Raw genomic sequence first — 27,952 nt, 5'->3', positions numbered from 1 at the left:
TTCTGTTATGTTATTCTCATATCTGGAATCATCAGACACTCAATGGTGTTCAAAGTTCCAACAGAAAAATAATATAAAGTGCCTTTGGAAGTAAGACCAGCCAGTGTCTTCAGAAAGGACTGAACCAAATCCTAACAAGTTATGTGCACAACTCAAGGTTTTACACAAATCACCCCTTGACATCAGTGCATGAGTTTTTCAAAATCCAGTTTAGGATTGAACCCTTACTGAGCAGGACCAAATGGGCATGCAGGGCACATGCCCTGGGTTGACACAGGAACAGCACTCCTGCAGGATTCCTGTAGGAACGAGAGTGAAACTCCAGGGTTAATTTCCAGACACGTCGGGATAGGTTCAACAGTCCACAGGAAGTACAGGAATCAATTCTTTTTTTGTTACCAGTTGGGAGCCCCCTGGAGGTCGGCGCCCCTAGATAGCGTATGAACATGTCGGTTATGGGCCCCCTGGTGTTCAAGGCCCACCCAGATAGTATATGAATTTGTTGGTTATGGGCCCACTGGAGGTCAGCGAAACCCCAGATAGCATATGAACACGTCATAAGCCATGGCAAAATGTGTAGAATTGCAGGAAATTCACTTTAAAGAGCGACAGCCCCTAAAAAGCCACTTCTCGTTTTAAAAACTGCTTATGTGGCATCGATATGAGTCATAAACATTTATTCTAGTGTCAAAATTGACTACAGTGTAAAATATAATAATTTTGATAATAAAGTCAGTCTTGTCCAAAACTGAGATTTGTAAGATGTTAGTAAATATTGGTGTCACGGAATGAAGGGTACCCTAACAGTTTTCCTTGGGTTGGGTTTATTTCAATGCTGCCAACAGCTGGCAGCACCCAAGTAATCATCAATTCGGGGCGCAGTTGCACGGGTCCCGATCGTAACACCCATGGTCAATTTGGTTTGACATTCGATATACCTGTGTCTAGTTAGGGACCATCAGTAAATTACAAAATATACATGGGACAATATTTTTTAAATGTCAATAGTTCCAAATTTCAACGACTTAACAACCTCAAACCAACTATAAAGTTCCTTCAGAAAGTGTTCACACCCCTTGATTTTTTCCATTTTTTTTTGTTACAGCTTGGATTTAAATGTATTAAATTTAGATTTTGTGTCAATGGCCTACACACAATGCCCAATAATGTCAAAGTGGAATTATGTTTTTGGAAATGTTTACAAATTCATTAAAAATGACAAGCTGAAATGTATTGAGTCAATAAGTATTCAAAAAAATATATAAAATAATAACTTTGTTATGGCAAGCCTAAATAAGTTCAGGAGTCAAAATTTGCTTAACAAGTCACATAATAAGTTGCATGGACTCACTGTGTGCAATAAGTGTTTAATTTTTTCTCTGTACCCCACACATACAATTATCTGTATGGTCCCTCAGTCGAGCAGTGAATTTCAAACACATATTCAACCACAAAGACCAGAGAGGTGTTCCAATGCCTCGCAAAGAAGCGCACCTATAGGTAGATGGGTAAAAAAATTAAAAGCAGACATTGAATATCCCTTTCAGCAAGGTGATGTTATTAATTACACTTTAGATGGTGTATCAATACACCCAATCACTGTAAAGATACAGGCGTCCTTCCTAACTCATTTGCTGGAGAGGATTTCAGGGATTTCACTAAAACATTACAGAGTTTAATGGTTGTGATAGGAGAAAACTGAGGATGGATCAAAAACATTGTAGTTACTCCACAATACTAACCTAAATGACAGAGTGAAAAGGAAGCCTGTACTGAATACAAATATTCTAAAACATGCCTGTTTGCAATAAAGCAACTTTTTTGAAACTGCAAAAAATTTGGCAAATAAATGAACTTTTGGTCCTGAATACAAAGCATTATATTTGGGGCAAATCCAACACATCACTGAGGACCACTTTTCATATTTTCGAGCATGGTGGTGGCTGCATTATGTTATGGGTATGCTTGTTTTTTAGGATAAAAATAAACTAATAGAGCTAAGCAAAGGTAAAATCCTTTAGGAAAACCTGGTTTTCCAACAAACACTGGGAGACAAATTCACCTTTCAGCAGGACAATAACCTAAAACATAAGGCCAAATACACACTGGAGTTGCTTACCAAGACGACATGAGTGGCCTCGTTACAGTTTTGACTTAAATCGGCTTGAAAATCTATGGCAAGACTTAAAAATGGCTGTCTAGCAATGATCAACAACCAACTTGACTTGAATAATTGTTTTAATAATAATGTGCAATTATTGTACAATCCAGCTGTGCAAAGCTCTTAGAGACTGTGGGAGCTAAGTAATATAAATAAGGGTAGTTGCTATGCTGAAGTAGCAAAGACATAAGTACATTGGCCATAGGAAGAGAAGATGACACCCAGTACAATTGATATTTCCAAATAAGCTAACAGGCCACTGCGGGTTGTGCAGTAACCTGGCAACTGGACTTGAGTTCTGTATTTACCTCTTCTGAAACCTTATTATCATCAGTCTCTTAAGATTACACGAGCAACGAGTACATTAGCCAACGCCATAAGTACATCTATGACAGCCAGACATAGCAAAGTCAGAAGGGCACAGGAAGGAGGATGGTAGCAAAATGACCAAACATGAGCATGCAATGCATGCATTATTTTTGTATGACATACAGAGGTCCCCGCCACTATTATAATCTAATCAGAAGCAGATATGAGCGTTGTTGGGCGTTAACAAGCAAGAACTGAGATGGAAAGATAATAATGGAGAAAGGTCAAGGAAAGCTATTTTCATATAGAGGGAGGGGATATGTTATGCAAAGACAGAATCCTATAAAGATAGGACTCTGTAATATGAGAATTTAGACTTATTCACGGCTCTGTTATGTGTGTAATAGGGTCCTTCCATGTAAGGGCTCGGCTTTGCTACTCTGTATTATAGTCTATATTGAATTCACAAGTTCTTGTAAGAGTGTTATATTTTTGAGACAATTTTCCACGACAAGACTTACCCAGAAAAACTCACAGCTGTAATTGCTGCCAAAGGTGATTCTAACATTTATTGACTCAGGGGTGAATACTTATGTAAATGAGATATTTCTGTATTTCATTTTCAATACATTTGCAAACATTTAAAAAAACATGTTTTCACTGTCATTATGGGGTATTGTGTGTAGATGGGTGAGATTTTTTTTTAATTTAATCCATTTTGAATTCAAGCTGTAACACAACAAATGTGAAATAAGTCAAGGGGTATGAATACTTTCTCAAGGCACTGTAAATTGTAGAATTTCATATACATTTTTTTAAAGCATTTAATGAGACAACTAAAAGATGTGCAACATGAAAATATTGTTCCATTTATATTGTGTAATTTATTGACAGTCCCTAACTAGCCCCAGAGATAGGCTATCTAATGTCCAACCAACTTTGCCACGGTCACACACCAGCCGGCTGAAGCTACACTACTGTTCAAAAGCTTGGGGTCACTTAGAAATGTCCTTGTTTTTGAAAGAAAAACACATTTTTGGTCCATTAAAATAACATCAAATTGATCAGAAATGCAGTGTAGACATTGTTAATGTTGTAAATGACTAAAACATGGCAAAATGTGTAGAATTGTAGGAAATGTGCTGTTTTCCTGCCCTGGATGTTGGTGACCCGGGGTCCCAGATGTGGCAGTCCGGCCCTGTAATTGAGGATGAAAATGAGGCTGAGTTTGTACCATAGAGAATGATAGAGGACTCTTCTTTGTATCTGTCCTATTATGGTGTCTGTGTGCACACGGGCAGCGCCAATGAGGCAAACTCCATTTTGAAGTGGTCCATTTTCTTATTCTACTACTTCTATGAGTTGGTAAACAAACTGAAAGGGTCCATACTGCCACCTGGAGTGCGTTGTTTGAACATGTATAAAGCCAAGGTTGGCAATTTACTGCCACCTGCAGTTATGGAATGTTTGCTCACAAGCATAATTCATTGGCTGATCCCTCCTGATGACCTGGATGGAATTATGTGATCATTCCTTAACCCATAAGAAGTCCCACCATGTTGACTACTTCAAAATTATGAAAGTCCTCAATGGCGCAGCTCATTCTAAAACAGGCTTTTGGGCACTCGAGTCCTCTATGATTCTTTATGGTGTGTCCCCATATGGACTACCCACCCAGCACTACGTTGAGATGAAGTGGGGCCCCTCAGTGGCAGTTCTGGCATTTAGGATGGCAACGCACCCCATTGACTCAACATCCACAGCTTCCTGAGTTGTCCCCAGAACTCTGCAGAGAGGCACCAGATACACTTGGGTAATAGACTCAGTTCTACAGGATATTCAAAGCCTTAGAGTACTGTAACATGCATTTTAAAGGCCCAGTGCAGTCAAAATTCCGTTTTCCCTGTGTTTTATATTATATTGTACAACAGTTGATGACACTAATACTGTAAGAGTGTGAAAACATTTTATCAGTGTTATTTCCTGATAGTTCATGGTTGAAAATACAATCTACACAGGACCTTTTAATCAGCAGGTTTGCATGGGCGGGAGTTTTGGCTTTCCATGGTGACATCACCATGCAGTAAATTGGTTAATACAGTAGACCAATAAGAAAGAGAGAGTTCCAAACCTGTCTGGAAATAACTACTAGTTTTCAGTCCTGATGTTATTGTGAAGTGGAAACGTCTAGGAGCAACAACGGCTCAGCCGTGAAGTGGTAGGCCACACAATCTCACAGAATGGGCATGCCTAGTGCTGAAGCGCGTAGCTCACTCACTACCGAGTTCCAAACTGCCTCTGGAAGCAACGTCAGCACAATAACTGTTTGTCATGATCTTCATGAAATGGGTTTCCATGGTGCAGCAGCACACAAGCCGAAGATCATCATTCGCAATGCCAAGCGTCAGCTGGAGTGGTGTAAAGCTCGCTGCTATTTGACTCTGGAGCAGTGGAAACGCGTTCTCTGGAGTGATATATCACGCTTCACCATCTGGCAGTACGACGGACGAATCTGGGTTTGGCGGATGCCAGGAGAACGCTACCTGCCTGAATGCGTAGTACCAACTGTTGTTTGGTGGAGGAGGAATAATGATCTGGGCTGTTTTTCATGGTTCAAGCTTGCCCCCTTGGAAATCCACTGGACCGCACACTGGTGCCGGATTCTCTGGACCGCACACTGTTGCCGGATACTCTGGACCGCACACTGTTGCCGGATACTCTGGACCGCACACTGTTGCCGGATACTCTGGACCGCACACTGTTGCCGGATACTCTGGACCGCACACTGTTGCCGGATACTCTGGACTGCACACTATTGCCGAACTCTCGAGGCTGCGCTGACGCACTGGAAGCCTGATGCGTGGTGCTGGTACTGGAGGTATCAGCCTGGGGACACGCACCTCAGGGCTAGTGCTGGGAGCGGGAACAGGCCGAGTCGGACTGGGCTGACGCACTGGAAGCCTGATGCGTGGTGCTGGTACTGGAGGTATCAGCCTGGGAACACGCACCTCAGGGCTAGTGCGGGGAGCGGGAACAGGCCGAATCGGACTGGGTTGATGCACTGGACCGTAGAGGCTTACTGGCGGTCTCGAGCGCAGAACTGGTATCGCTTTTACGGGCTGGATGCCCACTACCCCCTGGCAAATGCGGGGTGCTGGTATAGCGCGTACCGGCCTAAAAATTCTTGGCCTCGCCACAGTACCCATTACCCCGAAGCACGGGACCTGTCCATTCACTGGTTGCCCAGAAAAGGTACGGGGATTTGGCCTGGGGCTCAAACCTCGCCCAGCCAAACTACCCATATGCCCCCCCCCCAAAAAAATGATTGGGGCTGCCTCTCGGGCTTAAACGCCAGTCGTGTTCCTCGGTAGCGTTCCCGGTCTTCGCTCCATTTTCTCCATGGGCCCTCTCCAGCCATAATCTGTTCCCATGTCCATTTCTCCCGTTGGTCCAACTTAAATTCCCCTTGCTCCTCAAAGTCCACCTGTTGCTCCTTCCTCCACTGCTTGGTCCGTTTGTGGTGGGAGATTCTGTCACGGTTGTCATCTGGAATGGAGGACCAAAACGCAGCAGGAATGTGGATGCTCATCTTGATATTTATTTGAAATCAAAGTGAACACCAAAATAACAAAACAACGAACTCATGAACAACAAAACAGTCTTGTAATGCTCACACACGCAAAACAAGAAACAATCTCCCACAAACACTAAACCAAATAATTACCCATATATAGGACTCTCAATCAGAGGCAACGAGAAACACCTGCCTCCAATTGAGAGTCCAGCACCCAAACCTAAACATAGAAAACCTAAACTAGACAACATGCAGAAATACAACCTAGAACAACTAACCTAGAACATACACCCAAAACCCAGGAACACATAAATCAAACACCCCTCTCTAACACACACAAAACCCCCACCATACAAAACAAACATCCCTCTGCCACGTCCTGACCAAAATACTAAACAACTACTCCCTCTGCTGGTCAGGACGTGACACACTGCTTTGCTTTATCTTGGCCAGGTCGCAGTTGTAAATGAGAACTTGTTCTCAACTGGCTTATCTGGTTAAATAAAGCTGAAAATAAAATTTAAAAAATGCGTTGCTCAACATCCATCGGATTTAGCATCCACACACCGTAGAGGTTTGACAGTACATTGGACACATGGGACATACCAGAGGAGAAGATCGTACTTGTCGTAACTGAGAACGGGACGAACATAGTCAAGGCTATCAAGCCATTACAGAACAGGCAAGAGAAAACCTGTGATCAACAACAACCACAGCTGGCCATAGCTTCGAATGGAGTGGCAGAAATGTATGAATCCAAGTCAGACACTGACTATTATCCTTTAATATCCAAATCACATTAAGACTGATTTAGAATTTAAACCTAACCAAACCTATAACCTGACACATCACCTTATGTATTACTGCCCCCCCAGTGACAAGAAGCGATATCCCCCCAAAACACTAACTTGTAACGTATACTCAGGGAGTCAGGAAGCAGGTGCAGAAGGTGAGTTTAATAATAAGAAACATGAAGATAATCAAAACAGGAGTAAGTAATCAAAACCAATACTGCCTGAAGATTGAGGCTACTGAGGGCTAAATAAAGTGAGAGTAATCAGGGTGATAATGAAGTCCAGGTGTGCGTAACAAAGGGTAGAAGTAGTGCGCAATGATGGCTGCCAGCTGTGCATAATGTGGGTTGCCTGGACCGGTGGTTAGTAGACCTGGTGAGAGAGAGCGGGAGTAGGCGTGACATAACTATAGGCCTATAACATACAAATGGATCCTAGCCTCCCACGCATAAGGCTACACTAAAACTGAAACTTGATAATATAATCACAAAATATAAATAATTGTATAAACTCAAAATCAATAAAAACTAGTAAATCAAGTCTGAAATCTAACTGAAACTAAACTGATTTTCAAATATAAATCTAAAAACTATAATAAAACTACAATAACCTTGGTGTAAACTATTTGTTTTTGTTTTATTTGAAGTTATACATTTGAAGTTATTTCTGTTGGAGTTTACATTATAGGGAATATGCTGGCTTGCCGGGTCCTCCATATTATGTCACATCCCGCAAAAACAAAAATCTGACTTCGGCATTCTTCGGAAGTATGATCGGTTTTATTTAATAACTCAAAAGATGCCAAAGGAAGGTGTAACCTTTCATTGGGACTTTTGATCCGTATACTAATGCAAATCCATATATTATATGTGGTTACATTTAGGCTACCTATCCTTTAAGTGTGCATTTGTGTGTCACAAGCTGATATACTGACAACCTGTGGGCCTTGCTCAGTATAATAGGTTATTTTTGGAAGACCAAATGGTGCTGTAGGGTGGAGTGTCCTTACGGTCTAGCCGATGGTGCTCCTCCTGGTTCAGTTGATCCCAGCTGAGATTGACAGCATGGGCAGACTTGATGTACAAGTAGGCCTGGTCTTCATTCTTCCTCAACCAATGGCTGAGTGTTAGTCCTGGGCCAGATGCTTCCCGATCACCCAGCTCTGCAGAGATGGATTAAATTCATAGTTAGTATTGATCTGTAGAGAGATTCAAGAATACATGGGAGCTCGGTCTCCACTTGTTTTCATACAAATATGTGTATTAAAGACACTGAATAAATATCAGAGAAAAAATATATGACATATTTAAAAAATAAATATGATATCGTTCAATTGCTGTTGGTGAAAATGGAGTTGCATCAATAATTTGTTTTACCTTCTCTTTCAGATCTGAAATGGTCATGTCGAGTGTTACCAACAAGGCAACAGGAACATAGTTATCTGAATGTGCATCCCCGACTCCCAACTTCAACCTGCAGCAAAGCAACCAGAAAAGGTAACTGGATCTGAATTACTCTGCACTAAAACACATTTACAAAGGTTTTACTATTCATTCAGTTTTTCAAGAGAAAGGTGGGAGCTAAAGTGTAAAGTAAGTAATCCACAATCCCTTGTACCTCGTGCTTACATGTCGATTATTCCACTTGCGTTTGCTCTCATATACAGTGTAGGCCAATCCTATGTAATGTTAAGTTAAGTTAAGTTAAGTTGACCAACAGAACACTACTAAATGATTCCACATACCGAATAGAGTCCTGGGAGTAAGCCTTGTGGGAGATCCTGACAGACATTGGTACACACAACTCTGCCAGCTGCTCCAAACACCTCTTGGCTTCCTCTTTGTCACCACAGCTGATGGCCTCACTCAACAACTGGGCTAGCTCCTCCACTGCAGTAGAAAAATAATATTTTCATCAATGCATAGAACAATGCTAATTAAAACTTGGTCAGAGACCAGATAGTGCATGTGCTGATTTTCACATATTATGTAATATTATGTGTCACTATCATTGCTCTTTGGCCCTTTATTGACCTGCCTATTTAGACATGATCAGGAAATCAGAAATGAGAACCACACAGACATAGACCATGCCTAACTTTATTATGAATAACCTGTATTCTTCCCCTCCTTTTAATTTTACATTTCTTGTGAACGTCACCTCATGAGAAGACATAGTTTGACCTATTTTATGAAATTAAAAGCAAAAGAAAGTCATGATACAGAAGAATAACGCCAAGTGAAAAACAACATTATGCGAAATGGAAATGTTCACTTTAACAGCACCCTTTCACTTTGACAGCACACTAAGGACAATATTTATATTGTATTGTAAACTAAATAACGTGATATTTTAGCCATAAGTATACTTTAACTATAAGTATCCAGAGGCTACCAAAATTGAGTGAAATTTGCATAGAATGGGTCAGGGTCACACACTCACTACAGCACTGAGCTTCAAATTGGTAAAAGTGCAAAGGGGATTCTCAGCCGATCAGCATTCAGTTACGTAATATGGCTATCAGACTTCTTCATACAGTTTCCACATCTGTTGACAATAAACCTACCTTTCCTTCGCCTCAACATTTGAATGTGATTATAGAACTTGAACCTTCTCTTTACGTGTGTAGCTATTACCAAGATCAGAAGCAGTAGCGGTGAGTGGGTAAAATCACTGGTGAAGCCAACCTCTGTCCAGTGAAGTCCACAAAGCATATTGCATGTACTGTACAGTAACAGACAGTTACATGACCTACATCATGGTCAAGCAAGTTAATGTTTCTGACATTTTCGGATTACTAAACAACTATTGATTTAGAACCACAGAAAGTTACCGCAAGTCGTAAAGAAGACAGGAGGTGCCCCCATGATAATGGAATTTATATGTTTAAAGTAATGCCTAAAGAATTCCACCCTGAAACCATATAATTGTATGAAATGTATTAGAATCATGAATTTATAATCTGATGATGTGTGTAGTTTTAGTCAGAATTAGAACAAGGACCTTTTGCTCCTTTTTAGTATGGAAGCAGGGTGCAAGTGTGAAACAAATGACAAGAGGAGCTATCGACAGACAAGTTGTACTACTGTGTTCCTTACGGGACATTCTGTCTCCACCCGTGGAGTGAAGAAACTGTTAGGCTTGCAGAAGATTATGAAACATGTTGCAGATTAAAGAAACAATCTATCTGTGCAGTGGAAAAACACAGACTGTCTGAGCAAGGCGTAGTTTAAGATTTGAACTTGTTTGTGTGTGTGTTATAAAGACTGTGTTTGCATTTTTGATTTCAGAACGTTCTCGTGAATAAACTGTACGAACCTTTTGCATAAGCTGAGTCTTTGCCTAATTATTATTAAACCCAGGGTATTACAAACCTCGGAGATTGGTAAAAGCTTATTGATTGTTAGTTATTATCATTGGGATTGAAAATTCTCGTGACACTACACTATTCCAGCACCATTTCACATTTAAACGTTTCAACATCATCAAATCACCTCTGCTTAGTCTAATACAGTGACAGTTAAAAGATACCAGCAAATTAGTCCAATCAACGTAAGCTAAATATGATGTGGCTGTCCATGATTCTGATTTCTGTGTGCGTGTGAGCATTTGTGCAAGTAGAAAACATGTTGACTCACCCTACTTGTAGAGAAACGCCAATGCCATCCTCCTTTCTTTGATGTTGATGAAACGGTCTATCACTCTGTCATACTGCAAAACACTTCTATTTTTTTGTTGTCCTAGGCTACCTGGCTAAAATGCTTGCTCTCTAACCTAACTTCCATGAATGGGCAACTTTAGCTAGTTAACATTAGCCTTCTACATCTAGCTACATATTGTACTTCCATCCTCTCAGGCCAGGGGCACAACAATGTATGAATTAATGGTTGGATCAGAATCGCATTATAGTCATTGGCCAGTATGGGGAATTACGTAAAACCACAAGTCCAAATCCCTATCTCCATCCATGGCTAATTTAAGAAAGGGACAATTTTAGCTAGCTGGCTAGCCAGCCACTGGAGGACAACAACACAACGAGAAGCAACAATTCAATTTTTTCAATCAATGAGGTATGATAGGAGTGAGGCCAAATCCAAGCTGGCTTCCTTTGACATCTTTTTTTTTTGCTACGCCAGGACCATTCACATTTGTGCTCGCTTCAGTTTAGCTCTACGCTGATTGGCTCATTTTTGTATACTTTTTTTGTCAAGGCAGACCGGATGCTCGCTGGCTTCCGTGGGCTTCAATGCTTCGGGCGGCAACAATGTCATACTCGTTTGGACCAGACAGCATCAGATAGATGGCTTACACGTAGAGAGACAGAGGGGCGCTGTTTTGCTCGCCGGATGCTTCCTCGTGTGAGATACATTCAGCCTCTTGCGAATTGAAGGCAAATTATGAAACACAGAGAGACGAAATATACATTATTTTATTTTAGTATTGGTCCATTTTTGGGGGGGAAGCCTTCCCTTGGCACCCATGAATACACGCCACTGATCAGAAGTCTAAATGAAAAGCGAAACGAAACGTGGCTTTATTCAGGAAATACGTTTTAAAGGAGCCATTTGCACATTCCAATTTATGACATATTAGTACTGTACATATATAGTGATGACATACTGCCGTTTAATGATATCCATATAGACCAATACGTATTTTAATAATTTATATATATTTGTGTGTGTGTTTTAACTAACTAACTAACGCAAGTGAAAGTCTACTGTAGCTGGACGATGAGCAAGGGGGTGTTATAATCACTAGCTACGTCATTGCATGTTTATCGGTCCCCATGGCGCCCCCTCGAGGAAAAATCCGGTAAAAGAGGAACTGGCCTTGAAGAGAAGAAGGAAGTGCAGTTACATTGAGGAAGGATCAAAACATCAAAACTGGGTTGCCGTTTTTACAGACAAATTCAGGTGCATAGCGAAGGCGAAAGGCTTCGAGAAGCCTGGGATTTCTCTTCAAATTCTGATACAAAAGCTGGGATGAAGAACTGTCTATCTAATTTCAGTTTATTTAATGGCAGGTATTGGAAATTTCACAGTAAAAAGGAAGACATTTTTATCAGACATATAAGTGCCATAAGCCATCGACAAAGATCTTTACATCATCCGTAAATTAATCATGCAATATTGAATTGAAAGTTTGTGATTGAAATTGATTACTTTGGTATTGCATTGAGTGAGCGCTAGATACAACAAACAGTTTTGTGCGCACGAGCTGAGGATCTCCACGGCCAGTTAGCTCTGTGGTCGGAGGTATTTAAATTAAAGGCAATCATTGTTATTGCACGAAATATTTCCAGCTGGATACAGTAAGGCCTGAAAAGTTTGTGCGTTCGCTGTTTTTTGAACGACACATTTGACCGAGTTTATTTGATGTGGGCCAGTGCATAGTTAATTGTTAGGTTAGTTAAATTCGTACGACCATTGTTGAATATCTAACTAACGTGTAAGACAGAGGATTGCGAAAAAGACAAGTGTCATTTTGTTTATCCGAATTGGCGACCTGACCTCCTGGTGGTGGCAGATTGTAGCCTTTTACGGTCGTCTTTAAGCCTAGGGGCTAGGGCTAGATAGGGGATGAGTATATGCATTTTAAACACTTAATATTTTGCATAATAAAAATAAATAAACTGTCAAGATGAAACTCCTGGAGAATTCTAGTTTTGAAGCCATAAACACCAGACTCACCATTGAAACGGGGGACTGTCAGATAATAGGAAGGTAAGTTATCAACATGTGCCAATAGCCCATTTGCTATGTAGCCCTACAAATGGACAACATTTGCACAGAACTGGCCAACACTTCAATGCCTCGCTATGAAGACCTAATGTAACTGAACTGTGTTCCACAGGAAATAGATTTTCAGCAACCGCATAATTTGTATGCATGATGTGATGAACCATGCTTTGTCTTTTCTCAGGATCGAGAGCTACTCTTGCAAGATGGCAGGTGAGGACAAGCAGATGTTCAAGCAGTTCTGTCAGGAGGGACTGCCACATGTCCTGGAAGCCTTGTCCCCTCCACAGTCCTCAGGAATAAGCCCCAACAAGTAAGACTTCAGTCCATACTACACCACCACCATAGGAACAGAGGTCTATTCAGTACTGGGGAGAAATGGTCAGTGTTTTGTAGATAACTGTAGCTAATGCATGTAGAGCACACACTAAAGTAGATGCATAATATAGTGATTGAATATGTTCTAGTCATTACACTTCTATCAGTATTATGTAATGCCCATGGCCTGGTCACATGAAGACCTAGAAGAATCCTGTAGTTCCTGTCAAGCACAGTTCAAATGACAAGAATGCACTACAAGTATGAACAAGTTTGGACTGAGCATGTTCATAACACTAACAAGTGTGTGTCTGTGGTTTTGTGCTGTGGTTGCAGGTTGAGCCAGAGTCAGAGTGGAGACGAGGGGGAAGGGCCTCTCTCTGACAAGTGCAGCAGGAAGACCCTCTTTTACCTGATTGCCACCCTCAACGAATCCTTCCGCCCCGACTATGACTTCAGCCGCACCAAGAGCCACGACTTTAGCAGAGAGCCCAGCGTTAACTGGGTGAGGATCTACTTAACATCTCCTACCTACACAACAGTACCTGTACATGCCTCTCGTTGCTGTTATGAATTGCTTACACCCGAACCAGCATATTCTGCTGCTTTTGTATCATGGCTTTCACTACACAGCAGCATGAGTTGATTGGGCTTGATGTGCCGAGGCAGCTTGTACACAACCCAAAGCCTGTCTGGTCTTATATGTAATGAGACTGTAATCCGTTACCTTGAGGTCAAAAGGCTACGGAAGGGGACTAACATATTAACTAAAAAATGTAAAGTATAGCACGCAGTACTTGAAACTAGATGTCTAGTCATGGACAGTCTTGGCTGAATTCTTACCTGGCTGGATGTACACGGAAGTGATGCGTTTGTATGCCATTATTAACATAGTGTGTGACCTCAGGTGTTCAACGCGGTAAACAGTAGTCTGTCGGCGGCGGCCGGGGAGGATTATAGTCTGCTTCAGCCCCAGCTGTGGGAGGCCATCGACGCTGAGATCTGCCTGTCCGAGTGTGACATCTACAGGTGAGCAACCCACTTTTTCTTAAAGGTAGAGAGGGTATGTGTGGTCGGGAATTGGCAGAACTATTACTAAAAACTCTGGCACAAGCATCAGAGTGCTAGGTGGAGCCACTATCATATTGCTTACACCCATCCAATCCTTTCAGATATATGACAAGTTTCTTGGGGAGTGGTACTGTTTTCACAGAGCAATAATCCATTTTCTGTGTTATTTTGTTTTCCCTTGAGGGGAGGCATACATGCCATTTGTAAACCAGAATGTAAAGGCCATATTGTTTTGGATGTTGCAGCTACAACCCAGACCTGGACTCTGATCCGTACGGAGAGGAGGGCAACATGTGGTCCTTCAACTACTTCTTCTACAACACGAGGCTGAAGAGGATCGTCTTCTTCACGTGCCGCTCGGTCAGGTAAGACTGAAAAACACATCACCACCGTTTTTTCCTCTGTACTGAAAGTGCTCCACCTTGAAAAGTTGACTGCTGACTACACAATTATTTGGGATTGTATTAACAGTTGACATATGAACAAAATAAAAAATTACGTTTTTGAGTGAACTATACCTTTTTAACTTCTAATGTCCTTTTGACGTGTCAGTTATCTGGGTATGGTATTGTTTTATCTGAGTGGAAGTCATCTGTTTATAATCTGTACATGGTTGGTCATAGACAATATAACTGCATACTGACAATACTTTTTTATTTAATTGTACCTTTATTTAACTAGGCAAGTCAGTTAAGAACAAATTCTTATTTACAATGACGGCCTACCCCGGCCAAACCCTAACCCGGACGATGCTGGGCCAATTGTGCGCCGCCCTATGAGACTCCCAATCACGACCGGTTGTGATACAGCCTGGAATCAAACCGGGGTCTGTAGTGACGCCTTTAGCACTGAGATGCAGTGCCTTAGACCGCCGCATCACTCGGGAGCAATAAATACTTTGCTCAAAGCTAAATGGATACATGTATAAGAGTCCTAGGCAGTCATTCAAAATAGCCAAAGAACCAGGGAAGGGATAGAAATTAAGCTAGTCCCATGCTAGTACTTTTCACTCTGGGCTAGTAGAAAATGAGCCAGACTAACTCGCCAGACCAGTGACATCTGAATGTTTACTGGCCAATGTCCAAAATACTTATATGCCATCCCTGAAATAATTGCTTATACATTGAAGTGGTCTATAGTGAGCAACACTTGCTTTTGTCCCCGTGTGTTAGTTTATTCATGGCACCACGGGACTCTGGCATTGGCAACGAACTGGACCTGGAGCTGGATGAAGATTTTTATGAGAACATGGATGAAGATAGGTAAGGAGGGCACACAGCCTGCATTCTTCATAGAAAACCCTAAAATATGATAAAGTAAAACATTTTCAAGTGTCAAAGTTATTTTGTATGTTGAATTAGTACTGTTCATGGATGCATCATTTGGGTCTGTCTAATCTTTTAATCTAAACCATATATTTTTCCGATCAGCAGGTATGGTACCCTGTGTGCTCAGTGAAGTACCATGACCAGACAGTATACTGGATGTCTGTCTGTACCCACGTCACTACCATTTCTTTTACAACTCATCTTAAACTCATCATATTTCGTGTTGGGATTTTACTTCTGTTTTTTTATCTGACTTTGTGTGGTGAACCTCACTGTATTTTACTGCGGAAATCAGACTATGAGCTTGGAGATCTGTTACTCATGTTCAGATGAGGATTATTCCCATTTATTTCTGTTTATCATTTTTTATTTTCCATCGCTATGTTCTCCTTACCTTGTTTATCAGAAGCAAAAGCTTTCTTTGGTGTGTTTGACCTGGTATTAGAGCATGTCCTGGCACTCATTCAGTTGCAACATATTTCACATTCTCTATGCTGGTTTTGATAATGCATTAATTAAGCAAAGTTTTAGATTTTTATTATGTTTTTCAAGCTTTACCATTCCAAAGTGTGAGCTGTTCTCATACCAAATTGGCACTCAAGGTTTAGGTATAGGACCATTCTCAGACTGCATGCTTGAGCGCATGTTTGGACACCAGGGGGCAGACTCAATTTAGGTATCCTCCACTGTAGCTACATCCATAAAACTGCTGTTTGCTGATGGCTGACCAATACTGCCACTTCAATCTCAGCTGATGGAAAAGTCATATAACAGCTTGAATCAGTCTGCCTCTTGGGGATGTTCTACCTTCCATACCAATGCTACTCAAACCTACAATTGTTTATTTGTTTTTATTTAGGGACAAGTACAGTCTATAGTTTTATGGGTCAAGCCAGCAAATACGATTCTGCTGCATCTCTGTTCCAAAAGCACTCCAGAATCTAGTCTTGATTCTCAATTCCATAGTGTGTTTTAAGGACTTGTGTAACATGTGACTTATCATATGTAATACAAACTCTGCTTGTAGAGTATACTGTTTGAATTTACATACCTTGTGTTTTAATATAACTTAAAAAGCCTTTTTTAGGTATTGCTTTAGTTGAAGCATTTTTTTGTGTGTTTAGATAGAGCAGTGCCCCCTGTGTGTGGCATTTTGAAATGTCATTTTAGACTTCGTCTCAAGACAAATCTAAAGTCTGATTTATAATTTCCACTGCAAAAACTCCCTGTAGAGATCAGTGATGCCTATGGTCCAACTTTCCTGATCAAATTAAGCATGTACTGAATATACAATAATGCATTTGTGACTAATGGGTGGACTGAAGAGCAAGGCTACCTATTTAGGCTCAGTAGTGAGTGGTTGGTTAGTCGTATTTCAATGGTCACAGCTCCTGTATCAGTATTTTGGTTGTCCTATTGACTACCAGCTGGACAGTGTTAGTGTATGTGGCATACGTCTTGCTCTTGCCCGTTTTTGTATAAGTAAAATGTGAAATACTCATATCCTTCGTACATTAGGTACAAAATGGTAGAACGATACAGCAGGTATAGTAAAGTTTCATCTTATCCCTTCTATGTGATGTATATCTATCTGCCTCTAGTGATGTTGAAACCTCAAACCTATTCCTGAATTTGATTTCAAATGTCAACAACATCCTAAGTTATCAGCATAGACTTTTGATAAACATACTTTGTGCAGGTAGACATGTCTACAGTACACATTTTCTTGTTGATTATCTTTGTCTACAGAGCAGCTGTTTTAGACTTTTAACACTGATTTGTGTTCAATGTGGCCCATGTGTGAAAATAAGGTGGTTGTCATGGCAAGGACATGCAGGCTTATTGCCTCTGACTTCCGGATGATATGGTCCAATTAAATACTTAGAAGCGAGATATTGTTGCGGAAGTCGGCTAACTCTTGCATCATTGGCACATTTATTTTAGTCTTGTGCTAATGACTGGCAGCTTACAAGACCTCATACTTGTGGTTTTATTTCACTAAACTTGTATCCATTTGATTTGTCACCATGTACAATAAAGGTCTTGACTAAAACTGCCTCGCTTCCCTGTTTTTATTACTGATTAAATAATGTAGATGTGTAATTCTTTAGACAAACTTGGGTGAGATTTGTTTTCCTTTCAGAATTGGTGTAATCCAACCAGTACAGGGTTTGGGACTAGCTAGTAGATCAGTACTATATTGTGAATTGTAGCAATAATCACATCTTTAATATGATTTGGTCATAACCTCTGTCCTTGTATGCTACTCTTGATAATATTCAGGTCCCCTGTACATCCTAGTATTAATCAAAGCTGAATCAAGCTCTGTGGGTTTGTAGTTTTAAATAATATTTATCTGACCCTGAAAACAAAAATAGAGATTGTAAACACAGTTGTTCATTACCCAATCTCCAACGACAAAGTTTGGTCTTATCACAAAAAAAGCTTTATTGGCAAACAGTTTGAAGGATTTATTTTTACTGGAAAATGACAATACTTTTACATAAGTACATCCACCAACCCTCCAACCTAAGAAAAAATGTAGTGTACTTTCCTTAGCATCATATATAAATATATATAAAAAAGTATTTAAAGTCTCACAAGATGTATGGCATAGTGAAGTAGGATCTGAGATCTATTTAGGGTTAGCAAACTGCATGCAGGCATCACGATTAACACCACACATTACTGTGTAATGTATATGATGCCTTTGTTCAGGTCAACAGATACTAAACAGTCTCACCATTATATGGGTGTTTAAAGTACACTACAGCACTGTATCCTTCAGGATCTAACCCACTGCACTATACACTATAGACATTAACTCACGCTTGAGGTCATGACGACTACACTTGTCTAGGGATCTAGGACACCACGCTGAACTATCACTGAATCCCAGCTCACTAAACCTGGATCATCACACCATACATAACAACTGAGGGTAGCTTAATTCTTTGGTAAAGAAAAGCTTGGTGAACTTCTGATAGGGATATAAGAGAGGGGAGGGGGTCTACAACAAACTGGTTATGAAAACAAGGCACTTTAATGGTTGAAATGATCCAGATTTGTCACTCAAATATGTAAACAATAGTACACACAAACAAAGGCACAAAACGTGCTTCAAGTATTTTAGGATTTTGTCAAGTTCAGAGGCATCAGGTATCAGTCCTGTCAGATATATACTGAACAAAAATAAAAACGCAACACGTAAAGAAGATCACATGTTTCATGTGCACAATTGGCCCAGCATCGTCCGGGTTTGGCCGGGGTAGGCTGTCATTGTAAATAACAATTTCTTCTTAACTGACTTGCCTAGTTAAATAAAGGTTACAGTTCATGAGCTGAAGTAAAATATCCCAGACATTTTCCATAAGACAAAAATCTTTTCTCAAATCTTGTGTACAAGTTTCTTTACATCCCTGTTGGTAAGCATTTCTCCTTTGTGGCATATCAAGAAGCTGATTAAACAGCATGATGATAACACAGGTGCACCTGCTGCTGAGGACAATAAAATGCAGTTTTGTCACACAACACTACAGATGTACAATTGGCATGCTGACTGCAGGAATGTCCAACAGAGCTGTTGCCAGAGATTGAATTTTAATTTCTCTATCATAAACTGCCTCCAACGTCATTTTAGAAAATTTGGCAGTACGTCCAACCGGCCTCCCAACCGCAGACCTCATGTTACCACGCCAACCCAGGACCTCCACATCCAGCTTCTTCACCTACGGGATCGTCTGAGGGGGGAGGGGTGCTGAGGAGTATTTCTGTCTGTAATTACGCTCTTTTGTGGGGAAAACCTAATTCTGATTGGCTGGGCCTGGCTCCGCAGTGGGCTCCTCCTGCGCCCCTACCCAGTCATGTGAAATCCATAGATTAAGGCCAAATTTATTTATTTCAGTTGACTGATTTCCTTATATGAACTATAACTCAGTAAAATCTTTTAAATTGTTGCGTTTACATTTTTTTGTTCAGTATAGATTCAATTTAGTGTTCCCAACGGAGTTGCTCACAATCAAAAACGGATCAAATTACTGCTTCCAGCAACAGGGAATACTGCTAGACAGTCTGCTTCTATATTGTGCAAGGGATCTCGAGGACTGTTTTCACCTGTTATTCCCATTGATTCAACAAAACAATTTCCATTGGTTAAAGCACAATAGTTGGGTAGCTTTTGAAAAGCGCTTTTCTTGAGGTTACACTGCAGTGTGGAAATAACTGCATTGGACCCTTGACAAGCAGATATACATCTAACTCGAAGGAGGCGTCTGTTTCACGTGGCCAGGAGATCCAGTAGTTAGTAGTTACTGCTTTGCGTAACCGCAATGTCACTACCTAAACAAATACATGCTTCATGACTCCGAACTATATAATACATTTGGTAACAATTTGGATTAAGGGCCCTGCATAACACGTTCTCAACTTCTTCAAAAGCACAACTTCAACATCTATACATGCTAATGTCTAACAACAGATTAACAAAGCTTTGACTGCTTTGATACCAAAATGCAGTTAGACATTAGCATAAGAGGTTTACTTTGGAAATATGTAATGTCATATGACTATGTTATGTTTCTTAAGTGTCAGGTAGGTAGGAAATAACCCTGCATTACCAGTAGTCCCTCTATGGAGATGATACCGCTCTACTTGCATCACTGGGACAGAGGACATTTTAATTTTTATTCTAGAATCAGCCTATGTCCTTAGTATCTTCTGTGTAGTTGGGGACCACTTGGTCAGTGCAGTTCCTGGGGTTGAGGTGCATGTTGGGAGGTGTTGTGTTATTGGAACAGTTCAACCACGGGTGGAGCAGCAATTCTGAGGCCTCCAGTCTCTCCAAGGGTGCTTTACGCAGCATGCAGCACACCAGCGACTTAGCCCGCACCGAGAGCGACTCTGGCACTATGAAGGTCCCCCGGCGGATCTTACTAAAGAGAGCGGCAGGTTCCACATCCTGGAACGGGTAGCGACCCACCAGCATGGTGTACAGCACCACGCCCAGGCTCCAGACATCAGCAGCCTTCCCTGAGTACGAGTGGTGCGAGTTGAGGATCTCGGGGCCCACGTAGGCCGGGCAGCCGTGCTTGTCCGTAAGAGAGTCGTCGTCCCCGTGGAGCAGACAGGAGTCTTCCAGGTTCTGAAGAACAAGCTTGGTCCTGAAAGGAAGGAGAACCAGAGAGAGATATTGAGTCATCATCATACCCCCATGGTGTGACATGTTTTCTGCTTTGTGTGATTCATCGATGGTGCACTGGGTCATATGCATAATACACCTTACATAACTCTGTCTAGAATGACACCTGTGTTTACGGGGTGGGAGAAATATAGCCCTAGTCATATGACATAGCTGTTATGCTGGTGTGATAAAGGCATCATGAGGAGCTTTAGGGCCATTTTGACAGTTGCTTAACTAAATGGCCTTTAGCAGTGACATAATGCAACTGAACTCCACATATGCCTGAGTGATGTGTCTAAAGTAAACATTTAGATGACGAATTTGGGCCACGTCTCAGTCACTACTGTATGTCAATCCAACCTGCAAACAGAACATCCAATGACCATGTTCCTCAGCTAAAATTAGGTTAAGTTAATTAAGTTAAGGGGCAACCAGATTCATTGATTCTTGAAGAATATAACTTATCCCATCAGAACCCAAAATAATAGCCTGTTTTACTCCAATGATAGTAAACAAAGTCAAAATAAACAAACACTGTATAGCCTCAAAATATGGTTAAAACTAGAATATTTATACAATATATGGTCAGTCGTTACATTTATTAATCCCTCAGCTTTTTACTGAAATGGGTGGGGAGGAGCTTTGTTATCGTTTCAACTGCTGATTGCCACTTTAAAAGAAGAGCATAAACTACTAACCTCTGCTGGTCTACGAAGACAAACTTGCGCAGCTTGAGGTCGCGCAGGACCACCCCATGCTCATGACAGTGTGCCACCGCCACCGCCATCTGGCTGAAGAGAAGCACCGCCTCCTCCTCCTGGAGCCGCTTGCACGTGCGCACGTACGAGTGCATGTCGCCGTAGTTGCGCTGAAAGAAGACAAAGACGCTGTGCTCGCCTGTTATCACCTCGACGATGCGGCAGATGTTGTCGTGGGGCAGCAGGCGGACGTAGGGGGCGATGAACTCCTGGTACCGCCTCATAGAGAACACCTGGTAGTGGAGATGGGGTAGAGTTAGGTTAGAGGTCATAGTTCATAAGGTCATGGTCAAATTACAAACTATATGAATGTCTTCTCCAGAGGGTAATGTACCCACTCGAGTGAACTCGTTGTCAAATAAAGTCACACCAAAAGGATATGTGCATAGGTCAACTTCACTGTAAGCCAAGGTTTCCCAAACTTTGTCCTGGGGCCCCACCTGGGTGCACGTTTTGGTTTTTGGCAAAAGCCAAAAATGTGCACCCAGGGAGACCCCAGGACCAAGTTTGGGAAACCTTGCTATAAGCCAGGAGTGACAATTAAATGACTTGACTAAGCCAACACAGCATGCTCATTGCGCACACCTCTCCATCACTGGAACCACACACCCCCACAAGGCAGGCCTGCCAACCCCAATTTTTTTTTGCATATGAACGCATAAGCCATGGCAAAAAAATACATACAGGAAATTAACTGTAAAACTGCTGCTCCATTTTCTCCTCAGCCTCATGGCAAAATGTGTAGAATATTATTAGATTAGCTATACAGTTGCATCTGTTTCTGTATTTCCATAGCAAAATGTGTAGAATTGCAAGAAGTTGGCTGTGACACACCCCCAAAAAACTTTACATAGATATATGGTGCATTCGATAAGTATTCAGACCCCTTGACTTTTTCCACATTTTGTTACGTTATAGCCTTATTCTAAAATTGATCATATTGGTTTTTCCCCTCATCAATTTACACACAATACTCCATAATGACAAAGCAAAAACAGGTTTAGACATTTTTGCAAATGTATTTAAAATATAAAACTGAATTCACATTTACATAAGTATTCAGACCCTTTACTGAGTACTTTGTTGAAGCACCTTTGGCAGTGATTGCAGCCTCGAGTCTTCTTGGGTATTGCGCTATAAGCTTGGCACACCTGTATTTGGGGAGTTTCTCCCATTCTTCTCTGCAGATCCTCTCAAGCTGTCAAGTTGGATGTGGAGCATTGCTGCACAGCTATTTTCAAGTCTCTCCAGAGATGTTTGATCGGGTTCAAGTCCGGGCTCTGACTGGGCCACTCAAGGACATTCAGAGTCTTGTCCCGAAGCCACTCCTGCCTTGTCTTGGCTGTGTGCTTAGGGTCATTGTCCTGTTGGAAGGTGAACCTTAGCCCCAGTCTGAGGTCCTGGAGAAAGTTTTCATCAAGGATCTCTCTGTACTTTGCGATGTCCATCTTTCCCTCGATCCTGACTAGTCTCCCAGTCCCTGCCGCTGAAAAACATCCCCACAGCATGATGCTGCCACCACCATGCTTCACCATAGGGATGTTGCCAGGTTTCCTCCAGATGTGACACTTGGCATTCAGGCCAGAGTTCAATCTTGGTTTTATCAGGCCAGAGAATCGTGCCTCTTGGCGAACTCCAAGAGGGCTGTCATGTGCCTTTTACTGAGGAGTGGCTACCATAAAAGGCCTGATTGGTGGAGTGCTGCAGAGATGGTTGTCCTTCTGGAAGGTTCTCCCATTCCAAAATCATGGCCATTAAATTGGTCCACTTTTGCTGCTATAACGGCATCCATTCTTTCCACTAGATGTTGGAACATTGCTGCATGGACTTGCTTCCATTCAGCCACAAGAGCATTAGTGAGGTTGGACAGTGATGCTGGGTGATTAGGCCTGGCTCGCAGTCGGCATTCCAATTCATCCCAGGGATTCAATAGGGTTGAGGTCAGGGCTCTGTGCAGGCCGGTTAAGTTCTTCCACAAACCATTTCTGTATGGACCTTGCTTTGTGCATGGGGGGTTTGTCATGCTGAAACAGGAAAGGGCCTTCCCCAAAATGTTGCCACAAAGTTGGAAGCACAGAATTTAGAAGGTCATTGTATGCTGTACCGTTTAGATTTCCCTTCACTGAAACTAAGGGGCCTAGCCTGAACTATGAAAAACAGCCCCAGACCATTATTCCGCCTCCTCCAAACTTTACAGGCAGGTAGTGTTCTCCTGGTAGCCGCCCAACCCAGATTTCTCCGTCGGACTGCCAGATGGTGAAGCGTGATTCATCACTCCAGAGAATGCATTTCCACTGCTCCAGAGTCCAATAGGTAGTGAGTGTTGCAACCAAGGACAGACAATATTTATTTAAAAAAAATATTTTACACGCTACATGCTTCAGCACTCCCGTTCTGTGAGCTTGTGTGGTCTTCCACTTTGCGGCTGAGCCGTTGTTGCTCCTAGACATGTCCACTTCACAATAACAGCACTTACAGTTGACCGGGGCAGCTCTAGCAGAGTAGAAATTTGCTGAACTGACTTGTTGGAAAGGTGGCATGCTATGATGGTGCCACATTGAAAGTCACTGAGCTCTTCAGTTGGGGTCATTCTACTGCCAATGTTTGTCTATGGAGATCGCATGGCTGTGTGATTGATTTTATACACTTGTCAGCAACGGATGTGGCTGAAATAGCCGAATCCTTTAATTTGAAGGCATGTCGACAGTGTATACACTGAACAAAAATATATAAATGCAACAATTTCAATTATTTTACTGAGTTACAGTTCATATAAGGAAATAAATGAATTCTATGGATTTCACATATTCATTTCACATATCCAAGTGGGTTGGCATAGGCCAACCCACTTGGGAGCCAGGCCCACCCACTAGGGAGCCAGGCCCAGCCAATCAGAATTAGTTTTTCCCCACAAAAGGGCTCTATTACAGACAGAAATACTCCTCGGTTTCATCAGCTGTCCGGGTGGCTGGTCTCAGACAATCCCGCAGGTGAAGAAGCCGGATGTGGAGGTCCTGGGCTGGCATGGTTACACGCGGACTGCGGTTGTGAGGCCGGTTGAACCTACTGCCAAATTCTCCCAAAAGACATGGGAGGCGGCTTATGGTAGAGAAATTAACATTCAATTCTCTGCCAACAGCTCTGGTGGACATTCCTGCAGTCAGCATCCCTCAAAACTTGAGACATCTGTGGAATTGTGTTGTGTGACAAAACTGCACATTTTAGAGTGGCCTTTTATAGTCCCCAGTACAAGGTGAACCTGTAATGATCATGCTGTTTAATCCGCTTCTTGATATACCACACCTGTCAGGTGGATGGATTATCTTGGCAAAGAAATGCTCACTAACAGCTGTAAACAAATTTGTGCAAAAGATTTTAGAGAAAGAAGCTTTTTGTGCACATGGAACATTTCTGGGATCTTTAATTCAGCTTATGAAACACTTTACATAGTGTTTATTTTTTTTGTTTAGCACACGCACACACACACACACAGTACAAAACATTAGGAACACCTTCCTAATATATAGTTGCACCACCTTTGCCCTCAAAAAGCATCAATTCGTTGGGGCATGGAGTCTACAAGGGATCGAAAGCATTCCACAGGGATGCTGGCCTACAGTTGTGTCAATTGGCTGGATGTCATTTGGGTGGTGGGCCATTCTTTATACACATGGGAAACTGTTGAGCGTGAAAAACCCAGCAGCATTGCAGTTCTTGGCACACTCAAACCTGCGCGTCTGGCACCTACTACCATACCCCGTTCAAAGGCACCCTCTGAATGGCACACATACACAATCCATGTCTCAAGGTTTAAAAATCTTTCTTTAACTTGTCTCCTCCCCTTCAACTACACTGATTGAAGTGGATTTAACAGGTGACAGTAAGATTTCATAGCTTTTACCTGGTCAGGCTGTCATGGAAAGAGTTCCTCATGTTTTTTTACACTCAGTGTATATTGGGGATTGGGGGCCCTTGCGCAGACCTTGCAGGGGCCCCGTGAAACTGCGGTACACCACTGCACTCAATTTTTTAAATATTTAATCTTTAACTAGGCAAGTCAATTAACAAATTCTTATTTACAATGACGGCCTACCACAGCCAAACCCGGACGACGCTGGCCCAATTATGCACTGCCCTATGGGACTCCCAATCACGGTCGGATGTGATACAGCCTGGATTCGAATCAGGGACTATAGTGATGCCTTTTGCACTGAGATGCAGTGCCTTAGACCGCTGCGCCACTCGGGAGCCATACTGTGATGGGGCAGGCTATAATACATACCTTGCAGGTGTACTCCTGCTCCGTAACTCTGTGGAAGGCCCTGTAGGTCTCTGTCCCCTCTGTGGGTTCTAGCAGGACGTAGGGCCCAATGCAGGACACACAGTGCTGGTCGGAGTCTGGGCTGTGGCTCAGGGGCCTCAGGTAGGGGGCCAGGCCAGGGGACGAGGGTGGAAGGCTCAGCCGGGGACGCTTGCATTTCAGGGTTTCCGTGTCATCCTGAGGGTCGTCCAGCTCCAGCCGCTTTAGCCGCAGGGGACGAGTAGGCGCCGGGGCGGGCGAGGAGATGTTCACACTCATCTAAAAGTCACATAAGTTGTTTTAATAGGTTTCATTGAGCTATGCCTAGGATGTGACTAAACCACAGATTGGATACACTGAAAATGCATGTTACATAAAGACAACATTTCAAATGCAGTGACAGAACTAGCTAGAAGAACTTGGTGTCTGCAAATCCCCTTTTTAGTACACACACACACACACACACTTGTGACAAGGGGAACTTGAATAGCAGACATGCGAATCATATCCACCATTAAACAGTGCCAAATAATAGGTTAAAAAGAGCTTGGATGACGCCATGGAATCTCGACTGATGAGCCGTGTTGCCTGTAATAGGCTATGCATTACTCAAATTACTGTCTGTCTCTTTCGAAATGTGGCTGTGACTCAGTGAGTCATTCACAGCCACCCAAATAAGATCATGGGCGAACGTCATGAAAGTGACGTCAGGTTTCCATTAGATTGCTCTAATGCCGCGTTCAAAACAACTGGGAACGCGGAAATATCCGACTTCCGAGCATTCTAGACAACTGGGAACTTGAAAATAACGACCTCGCGATAGGGAAAATCTTTTGAATATTCATCCAACTCGGAATTCCATGTCGGAATCTGGGGCATCTTTCTAGAGCACCGACTTTCTGAAGATCAGAGGTCTTGAGTTGGCCTAGTTTTTTCCGAGTTCAGTTGTTTTGCAAGCACCAAATAACGCCAGAAGTTCAGGTAAAAAGTGATAAATTGCCATCATAACCATGATAAATTGGCATTGAAAACACGAGAGGTCACATGGGGGGTCATGTTATTAGTCAAAATAAATATTTGTTGAACCGAGTGAAAATGGTCAGAACAGTGAGCAATTCCGAGAAACAGTGTGCGCGAGGGGGATACAATGTTGCGATAGACATACACCGGCTGCGAGGAGTGGTAGGTCGTGACTCGTAGGAAGAGTTGCACCATCACTTTCTAAAGTTTAACCTTGTTGTTTCACAACATAGGCCAGCCTACAAGTTAAAAATCAATGAATTGTCAATACGAGTCGGGACTACAAGCAACTCCTTCAACTGTAGCCTAATGATAAAAACATGGATACTTTGAGGTTGGGCGAAAAATATGAACAACTGTTACCTTGGCCGTGGAAGACAAAGGGGTCCGCTCTTCAAACCAGAACAATGGTATGGTAACTCCAGCTTCGTGTGCAGTGCTTTGCTTGTCAAGAAACACGAAATGTGCAGTAAGCTCTTCAAAAACACATGCGGTGTAGAGGAACCAGAGGTCGGAGAGCTTCAGACAAAAGTTATTCTTCCTTTATAAAATAAATAGCCTAGTGGTTCAAGGGAGTCTTTAACTTAAACAGTTACAAATTAGCTATGTATGCATAAGAGTTCAAATTAGTTTTCGTTGGTTCTTGCTCAGGATGTCTGTTCACTTAGCCAAAGCAGAATATATATGAAAGTCATTGAGACATTTAACAGGTTATTTCGCTTTGAAGTGTGGCGGCAACACCGCCTGTGTTGTTGGTACAGATGCTTTTGTCCTTATTCCCGCTGTGGCAGCGACTTGTGTATCGAACGTTTTTCCTTGCGATGACAGGTTTTCAAAATCGGAGGCTATTAGAAAACCTTAGAAACTTTTTTATAAACAGAGAAAACACAAACCTTTAAAGTTGTTTAAAGGCTCTTGCACAATAATGAAGAAAAAAAATAGCATACTCGTCCAAAGTACGGAACCTCGTATAATAAATAATTATTGGTCATTGGGAAGAGTAGGCTACACGTTCCCTTATTTGGTCACTTGCGTAGTAATTCTTTAATGTGTCAATTGAGTCCCTAAAAAGTAGATTTCTAATCAGACGTGCCCCCACCGACTGCCCGTCTGATTGAGAATAGACCCGAGAGCGCAGTGGCTTCAAATATCCTTTCTGTTACAGCAGTGAAGTTGATAATGCGCAACTGAGCATGATTGCAACATCGTAGCTCCACCCCCTGGTTTGACGACATCGGCGGGTGAACCTCGCAATAGTCACTCGGGCAGTTTACATATGGAACAAAATAATCGTACAACAAGGTGTGTTGCTTGTCATTGGCTATATAGTAATTCAGTGATAAAATCCAAATTTGCTCTGACCACATGTTTTCTAAACAATTGTGCCTACATGCCAGAG

The 27,952-nt window shown here is 42.1% G+C and overlaps 2 protein-coding genes and 1 long non-coding RNA gene across 6 annotated transcripts; 1 reads left to right on the top strand and 2 right to left on the bottom strand.

Annotated features, from left to right (window-relative positions):
* Positions 1 to 6,980: 6,980 nt before the first annotated feature.
* Positions 6,981 to 8,301, bottom strand: LOC115149861 (uncharacterized). The gene is made up of 3 exons (XR_003866985.1): positions 8,215 to 8,301; positions 7,848 to 8,000; positions 6,981 to 7,210 (listed from the first exon to the last, which is right to left on the bottom strand). It is a non-coding gene; the product is annotated as an uncharacterized LOC115149861 (long non-coding RNA).
* Positions 8,302 to 11,596: 3,295 nt separating this feature from the next.
* Positions 11,597 to 17,349, top strand: LOC115150406 (repressor of RNA polymerase III transcription MAF1 homolog). Of its 4 annotated transcripts, none has more exons than XM_029693658.1 (7): positions 11,597 to 11,754; positions 12,764 to 12,892; positions 13,234 to 13,402; positions 13,805 to 13,926; positions 14,214 to 14,333; positions 15,141 to 15,230; positions 15,402 to 17,349. In XM_029693658.1, the coding sequence occupies exons 1-7, from the start codon at positions 11,612 to 11,614 to the stop codon at positions 15,424 to 15,426; spliced, it is 798 nt and encodes a 265-aa protein (XP_029549518.1). In that variant the 5' UTR covers positions 11,597 to 11,611; the 3' UTR covers positions 15,427 to 17,349. The 4 variants fall into 4 exon arrangements, with proteins under 4 accessions (XP_029549518.1, XP_029549517.1, XP_029549520.1 ...); XM_029693657.1 differs by having other exon boundaries at positions 15,399 to 17,349; XM_029693660.1 differs by having other exon boundaries at positions 11,668 to 12,564.
* Positions 17,350 to 17,719: 370 nt separating this feature from the next.
* On the bottom strand, positions 17,720 to 27,723 carry LOC115150405 (tribbles homolog 2). Its single transcript, XM_029693656.1, has 4 exons — positions 26,917 to 27,723; positions 25,516 to 25,812; positions 21,174 to 21,466; positions 17,720 to 20,455 (listed from the first exon to the last, which is right to left on the bottom strand). The coding sequence occupies exons 2-4, from the start codon at positions 25,810 to 25,812 to the stop codon at positions 19,990 to 19,992; spliced, it is 1,056 nt and encodes a 351-aa protein (XP_029549516.1). The 5' UTR covers positions 26,917 to 27,723; the 3' UTR covers positions 17,720 to 19,989.
* Between the last annotated feature and the right edge of the window lie 229 nt (positions 27,724 to 27,952).

Source organism: Salmo trutta, chromosome 16 (assembly GCF_901001165.1).
Source record: "Salmo trutta chromosome 16, fSalTru1.1, whole genome shotgun sequence".
NCBI classification, from domain to species: domain Eukaryota; kingdom Metazoa; phylum Chordata; class Actinopteri; order Salmoniformes; family Salmonidae; genus Salmo; species Salmo trutta.
This window is presented reverse-complemented; position numbering and strand designations above follow the sequence as displayed.

Bases quoted from the DNA above. Each gene is read 5' to 3' on its own strand.
- LOC115150406 (XM_029693657.1), top strand. From the start codon at position 11,612: ATGTTTATCGGTCCCCATGGCGCCCCCTCGAGGAAAAATCCGGTAAAA. The intron at 13,403-13,804 runs GTGAGGATCTAC...GTGTGACCTCAG, and splicing joins GAGAGCCCAGCGTTAACTGG to GTGTTCAACGCGGTAAACAG. The intron at 14,334-15,140 runs GTAAGACTGAAA...CCCGTGTGTTAG, and splicing joins TTCACGTGCCGCTCGGTCAG to TTTATTCATGGCACCACGGG.
- LOC115150405 (XM_029693656.1), bottom strand. From the start codon at position 25,812: ATGAGTGTGAACATCTCCTCGCCCGCCCCGGCGCCTACTCGTCCCCTG. The intron at 21,467-25,515 runs GTATGTATTATA...CTCCACTACCAG, and splicing joins AGCAGGAGTACACCTGCAAG to GTGTTCTCTATGAGGCGGTA. The intron at 20,456-21,173 runs GTTAGTAGTTTA...CCTTCCTTTCAG, and splicing joins GTCTTCGTAGACCAGCAGAG to GACCAAGCTTGTTCTTCAGA.